We start from the raw sequence: 7,771 nt of genomic DNA on the forward strand, positions 1-7,771 counted from the left end.
CGGTCAATGTTCCATCAACACCATGAATAAAATGCTCATTTGTGCACAGCTTTCCCATTCCCTTTGGTGAATATATGGGAGGATGACCATTTTTCTGGGAACACTCTGCTCTGTGTCCTTTTTTCTGTTTTTTTGACAGAGATACACTATATTACTAAAGTATTCACTCACTCATCCAAACGATCAGAATCAGGTGTTCTAATTATGGAGAGAAAATAGACTCACTCCAATTTGTGGATGCCTAATTCTTGATTTGTTCATAAATTAAGATTTTTTCGTGCGTATTCTTGATTTGTAACTCATATTATATGTTTTGTGCATAAGTAAAAAAAAATACAAAATAAAAAAAAAATACAAAATGTAATTTTAATTTATGCATGTGTAAACTGTAACAGCTTGAAAGTAATTACACACAAAAATATGCATGAATCACCTCTTATGCACGGACGAAGCCTAAGTTACACACGGATTCCATCATGAGACTCTTGTCACGTCTCACTGATTTATCCGTCAGTGATGCGTTCAAGTACTACTTGAATGCTGGGTCATTAGAGTTTTCTTATCAGCCGTTTTAAACTTAGATTGTGAATAATATTTGGTGAAACTTCCTGACAGCTCCTCCAACACGGGGTGTGAGAAGAGCTGATCACCTGTCACAGTGATAGCAGGCGGTGCCAGACTCTTCTAAACTCCCGTAGATCGTAGGACCGGTGGTCTGATCGAGGCTCTCGGCCCGGGGAATGCTTAGGGACTCGCAGTGCAATTGCTGCGCTCTCCCGCCGCTCTCCCTGCGAGGCTTTGCAGGGAGAGCGGACCAGAGTTCCCCCGCCAGCGCAGATACCTGCTCAGAGCTGCCTTTTATTAGGTTAAGGCACAGAGTTCTGGTCGACAAACGCGGTGATTACAGGCAGTACCGGCCCACTACAATCTGCGGGTGTTTAGAAGGGTCAGCACCGCTTTCTATCCCCGCTTAGGACAGAGCCCCGTGTGGGAGGAGCTGCTGCAGATAGAAAGTGCGTTTTTCTGGAATTTTTTTTTTTTTTTTTGAAGTAATAAGTATTTCTAAAAATGTTTAGACTTTTATACCATCGGGAATATCTGTTTAAGAAAGTGGGAAAATTGTAAGTTTCACCACTTCCGCACATAGTTGCCACCCCAAATTTCCATGTACGATATTAAACGAGTCACGGATCATTTCTCTCTTAGCACCCGGTCAAAGTCAGAAAGATTAAAAGTACTTCATTGAATTCTACTCTTTATTATTAAGGTAAGTATGATTTTTATTCTTCTGACTTATGCTAACTTATGCTAATGCTAACCAAAGCTTTCCACAAGCTGAGCTGCAAAAGACCTTTTCTGCCCAGTTAAAGTTGCTTAAATTTCCATGTTCCCAAAATGACTGAAAACAGAGTTAAAGTAAGACAATTTCAGCGTGTCCTACATTAAAATAAAACTAATACCTTTGCATTTTTTTCTATCGTTGCTCCCCTTTGTTTCTTCTCATAACCATGTCTGATTTGCTTATAAAGGCAAACAGGATAAATGAATTATAAACCTTTAAAAAAAATACAAGAAAGTGAATATTCAGACACAATGTCAAAATAAGCTGAACTTTATTCCTGGTCGCACTTATTTTAAGGGCGGAAAATACATGGCTTAATAATAATAAATATTCCCTGTGCCGCTTGATAGACATTCCTGTTTTTACAATAACTCTGTAAAACAAACAAATATCTCTTGAATTGACAACTACATTTTGGCTTGGTTGCACTCAAAATATGTGCAAATAAAATCAGCCGACACATAAACCGTTAGAACAGTACCTGCTCGAATAAAAGGTAGATATTTTCAATAGACCCTCAAATATTGGAGGATTATTTCAATTTGTATTTTATTTTGTGAACTAAGAGGGAAATGAATACAGACAGTTATAAAACAAACATTGTAAACATTTCCAATTACAATTGGTAATGTTACATTTTATTTTTAATGAAAAAATTGTGTTAAACAGCGTTCAGTTGTCAGCTTTGCTGGTCTAAACCCATAACCCGGAAGTAACTTTCGTTTAAGAATGTGAGTAATTTTCTTTATAACAACTGTTATTTTCTTGTTAATAGATTCTATGAAAATGGGAATTTAAAGGACGCCTCATAAATTTCTGTTTGTCTTTATTTCGCCAAGTTCTTCCATCTTAATGATTGAACAGTCCGTGTGGTTAGCTTAGCTTAGTTAAATAATGAGTACGTTTTCACTGCGCGAACGTTCATATTTTTGTCTTTATTTGTGTAAAACATAGACAAATACAATGTGTGTTGAAAAATTAATTGTGTGTTAATATAACCACTAAATTCGACTTCCTGTTGGAAATTATTTAACATCTACAGAGCTATTTAAAGAAATGGTTCACATATCTCTTCCTGCCACTGTACTTCTTTAGGCATTTGTTGTGATTAGGTCATGTTCCTAAGACCTTTGGACATTGTATTTTACCCTACACATATATAGCATTTAAGCATGTTTTTACATACATATACAGAATTGTAATTTTCTTGCTCTTAAACACAGGAATGTTACACAGAAGAAATGTCCAGGTACATAGACTGAGATGACGACCAAGGATTTGGAGGTATATTGACTTAAGTTACTCTTGACATGTGCAGTGGATGAGGTAAATATCAAAACTAAAAAAAAAGTTGTTAAAAATAAATATGAAGTTAGAGGATAATAATGGATCTAAAACTATGTAAAAGGTTTCAGTAGCTATCTATCTATTTCTGTGTCACTCTAATAATGTTTGCTTTCCTTACACCCAGGGCTTCCCAAGGCAAGACTTTGGATCAGACTGTGGAATATTTATGCTAATGGTGGGTCATTGCATGTACTGCTCCAAATAAGTTTCAATTCTTTTCCATTACATTTTCTTTAAATCAAGTTTGAAGTATCCAACAAACTATGGGTACTTATGATGGGATACAATATAAAGGTGTTATCTTGTCCCAACTATTTTTGTACAGTTTGCATTGAACATTGTCTTTGGTGAAAAGTTGTAAGTTTAATTTCTCATAAAATTACATCTTACATTTACAGTGTTGGTAAACCTTAGTACAAAAGATACTTAAGTTGCTCACATTTATTTTAAAAAGCAGCATTGACCTATGGTTCTTTCAAACTTACTCTTATTCTCTATCATTATCCATGACTACTTAAGAACAGCAAGTACTTTTAAGAATCTCTTTTATGTGTATTGATGGTAAAGTAATTTCAAACATGCATGCCTAGAGATAAAATTTAAAATAACCGTAGTAGAGCTTGGCATAATTGTTTCTCATCTCACTTATCTAGTTATGGAAAAGTGTTTGCCCACTGGACAAAGGAATGCCAGGACCTCCTTGATGGGAAGCATTCCCCTGTTTTAAGGCTGAAGAGAAAGCGTGTTCAAAACACTAACCCCGGGCTTACACCGCTAGCGTCATGGCTCCGATGTGTGTGTTGCAGTCTTTTCGTAACTTTAAAAGTGCGAGAGGAACTCCCACTGCTGTCGTCCACGTCTTGCGTCTGCGGACCGGCTTCTCCGTCGCTGCGAATCTGTTTTGTTGGGTTAAAATTTTGACGGACGACGCAGCTGATCGTCATCACTTTCTGTGAAGTTGGGGCTATTCACGACTTAAACCAGAAACCACGCAAGCGAATTTAAAGTGCATCCGGTATATTTTCAAAATAAAACAAAATTTTCGCTGAACTCGCCGGTCTCAGCGTGTCGTAAACATTACGTAATTTACGGGTTACTCAAAGTGTAGTGCCAAATGTGCAACGGATGGCTTCACCAAGATCGTGCTGGAGAGTGCAGCAAAGTCTTACAAAATAAACCATTCTACTGTGGATGCAGAGATTTGCCTGACAGCTCTTGGTACTCTCTTGATACTTAAGTTACTATTCAATGTCACATAATGTAAAATGACAGTAGTAGGAGCCAGGGCTGGAACATTGAACACATGACTGGAATTCTAAGCTTGAATTTCCTGTAATAAAAGGGTTTTGTGGAAATGCTAGCCTGATAGCAATAGTTATAGCAATAGTTATCACAAATAGATCATTTTTAGATATAATTTTAGAAATATGTGTCTTATGGATAAAACAATGTAAGAACATTACAAGGATAACTTTGGTCTGATCACTCTGATTTTTCATCTGTAGGTTTGGTAAGGCTGTTGAAGAGGGAGAGATTCTGTCTCTCTTTTCTTGCAATATGATCAAAGTAATTGAGGATAATATGCTGGAAATTAAATTCCGTTGTTTATTACATATTGACACTAAGCCCTTTCAGGCACTGGATGAAGACCTAACTACAGGGAAAGTGCGTTCCGACAGGATGTACATGTGGAAGAACCTATCACCTCGGAAATAGCCCTTGAAGCTGAGGACACTACATTTAAGTGACCAGCAGGTATATTAAAAATCATATTATTATGGTGATAAAATAGTAAGAAGAATGAAGAAAAATGATTGACCTCCTGTTTTTGATTTTAAGGTTCCCCGATAAGATATGATGAAGAAGTGGGAAGAGGCCTTGAGGAGGGAAGGCTTCACTGCAACAGATTCATGTGTTTTGCAGTGAACATTTTAAGCCAAATGATTTTGACTTTACCGGTCAGATTGTCGGACTTAGAGAAGGCGTTATTCCATCCATCTTCAGCTTCCCGGTTCACCTCCAAAGAGTAGGTGTGTCATCATGAGGCTATCATCATTTGATAAGAGCCACCACCTTCTAATCCTGACCAACAATGGTGGGCTAGGGATTCCATCTCTAGGCACAGTGAAGGTGCTGAGAGCTGCAGAGATTCGCCAGGCTTCAACAAAGCAAGTTCCAAAGGTGTCAATCGTCACGCACATCGTCCAGGAGGAGATTGGAACACAGGTTGTTTTTCTGCTTGGGGAACACAGAGGAGACACAGTTTGGCATCGACAGTCATCATTCCAACTTATTGTCATTGGTTGTTTCTGAAGATTAGGCTGCACCACATTGACAAACTTACCTCTTGACCTGCAGAAAGATGACAAGAAAAAAGCTCTGCGAAGCAATCCTGTATCAGGGGTTTTAGCTCTTATAAAGCTTCATGAGCAACTTTGTACATGTGTAAATATGGTTTATGGTTTCTCATGTTCTTTTTGTTAGGGTTTATTAAAGTCCCTAGTTTCTCTCGCTCTCTCTCTAAAAATATATATGATTTACATGTCTAATTATATTATATTAAATATATATTATATGTATATTGTATTATGTAAGAATTATAACGAGACTGTGTGTGTGTGTATATATATATATATATATATATATATATATATATATATATATATATATATATATATATGACTTTGTCTATCTATATATTTATTAATTACAATGAAACTGTGTATATATACTTTACGTATCATATATTGAAATAGGTGACTGCTTCTTTTTGTACAGGACAAAGTAAACAGGTCACCCACATTATAAACATGAAACTGATGGATTGTCTAAACAAGTTAAAATGTTTTTTTTTTGTTTGTTTTTTTTAACTTGGTGTTCTGGCAATATTAAACAGATGCCATAGAACTTTGTTTGGAGAAAATAAAAGCATTTGACAAAATTGCACTTGAGTTTAAAAACTTTGTATGGTCTTCCTTTAATATGTGTTGTTTCTATGTTTTTGTTAGTTATCCACTGAAAATGAATTGTTTTTTGTAGGAAGTGCAGGGACTCCTGTGAGCTTCAATGAGAATGGCGATGCCCCTGGACGCTATGACATCTTCCAGTATCAGATCAACAACAGCTCCTCAGGAGAATACAGGGTCATTGGACACTGGACCGACCAACTTCATCTGAATGTAAGTAATGTCAAAGAACTGCTTTGACTGAAGCATGCAATGTTTTTTTGAAACTCCAAATAACTAGAACTCCCCAATTTACAATAATACGAGTTTAAATGAGAGGTTTACAAAGCTGATCAAGGTGGTAGTGTGACACACTAAAGTAGAGTCGTCAACAGAAAGGTCCGTAATAAAACTTTTGGGAGTGTTATCTGCCAAGGACAGCGTTGTAAAAAGAACCCCCACCCCCCATCCTAGTGTGGGAGTGTGAGGGATCAGCCATACATCTCCACCTCTGACCACTAGAGGGACCCCTCAACTGAATTCCAGCCTGCTTTGCTCTCACCTGGCACCAGCCTGCCTCATCATCACCAGCTGCTTCTCATCATCCTCATCATCCTCAGTGTATTTATTCACCCCCTGGACTCTGCTCTGTGTGAAGTGTTGTTTTTGCCACACATACAATTCTGAGCATTTACTCCTCTGTTGCCTCTGTGTTTTGGACCTCTGCCTGTTTCCTCAGATGCCCTACCTTGCTCCTTGTTTGACCTTTTGCTTGGACTCTGACTTCCTTGTTTTTGTATGCTACTAAACTGTTGCATATGGATCCCAATGCCTCACCCTCCTTGTTACAGGGAGACACCAGGTGATAAAACAAAGAACTGTTTCTGAAAGTAAAAAGGTCCACTGTAAACTACAGCTTGAGTTAACATTTAACAGCACATTTAAACAATGATTAAAAATAAAGACTATTTATCTCATGTCATTCCCACCTGTTTACCATCACCTCTGATATATTCATTTTCATGATAACACCTTTATCAATTTAAACTCAGAGGAGATGAGTTTTACATCTCAGTCGCATCAGCATAATCATCAGTGATATTGTTCTCTTTCAATAACAAGGTTATATTCTTGACCAAGAGGGACACTCTCGGTCAAGATACAGAAGAACATCTATGATTGATTAGAACACAAAATTTTATGATCCTCCCCTCCGCTGCTAAATCAACAGTAACTTTTCCTTTATTTAAAAGATCATCATAAGGACTCCAGTTTTTCCTGGAGATTTCAAAGGTACGTCCATCCTCCGTCAAATCTCAAGGATGTCGGCACTGGTACACAATGTTTCATTAACCTGTATAGAACTGAGAGATCTACAGAGGACATTGGTGCTCTAGGTTTAAACCAGGAAACATGCTGGGAAATCAGTCACATGTCACAACTAATAATATTCACTTCAGACTATAATAGCTCCTTCACTATTATAATATATATGCTTACCTCCAGTTTGGGGAATTTTGTGGACTTCAGCTATCGTCCTTATGTAATTTTCTAAACCTTTAAGTGAGACACTGTGACCACGTCTCCAACTAAAATGTTGATGGACATTTCCCTTCACAGGCAGATGCGCAATTTGAAACCATCCTATTTGGAGATAATTGAACACAAGGTATTTTTAATATAAAAAAATGAACAAATAAACAACAATTTTTTTTAAAGCAATATTTTTCTGAAAAATTCTAAAAATGTCTTGCCTCATTCTAATGATCCTAACAGGATTAGATCATTAACCTTCTTCACATGTGAACACTGAAAACAAAACAACTATAGTTACATTCTGGCAAACAAAGGGATAAAATTATGGTCTGCTTGTTTTTACAGCACATTGTCAGTTGGTAAAAACTTAACCTTATAGGCTTCAGCAAACTCTTCAAAACTGCATTGAATAATTTTTGAATGAATGATTTTTTTTCACCTTTCCAATATTAACCTCTTCATGTCTGACTTTATTTTCAATTATATGAAAACATATTCTTCTTTGTATTTCCTACATTCAGTGTGATGCTAAATTAAGTGGAGTCCAGGGGCCCGTTTCAAGAAGCAGGTTCAACAAATTTAGAGTTCGAACCTGAACTTA

At 36.9% G+C, this 7,771-nt stretch overlaps 1 protein-coding gene across 2 annotated transcripts in view; it reads left to right on the plus strand.

The window, feature by feature from the left end:
- The window catches only part of grm8b (glutamate receptor, metabotropic 8b), a 45,593-nt gene that overhangs the window by 30,511 nt on the left and 7,311 nt on the right, over nt 1–7,771 (plus strand). For both annotated transcript variants that reach the window (XM_024264368.2, XM_036212243.1), the window contains exon 8: nt 5,729–5,868. In XM_024264368.2, coding sequence (XP_024120136.1) covers nt 5,729–5,868 — 140 coding nt within the window. The remainder of the gene's footprint in view (nt 1–5,728; nt 5,869–7,771) is intronic.

The sequence above is a fragment of the Oryzias melastigma genome, linkage group LG6 (genome assembly GCF_002922805.2).
Source record: "Oryzias melastigma strain HK-1 linkage group LG6, ASM292280v2, whole genome shotgun sequence".
NCBI classification, from domain to species: domain Eukaryota; kingdom Metazoa; phylum Chordata; class Actinopteri; order Beloniformes; family Adrianichthyidae; genus Oryzias; species Oryzias melastigma.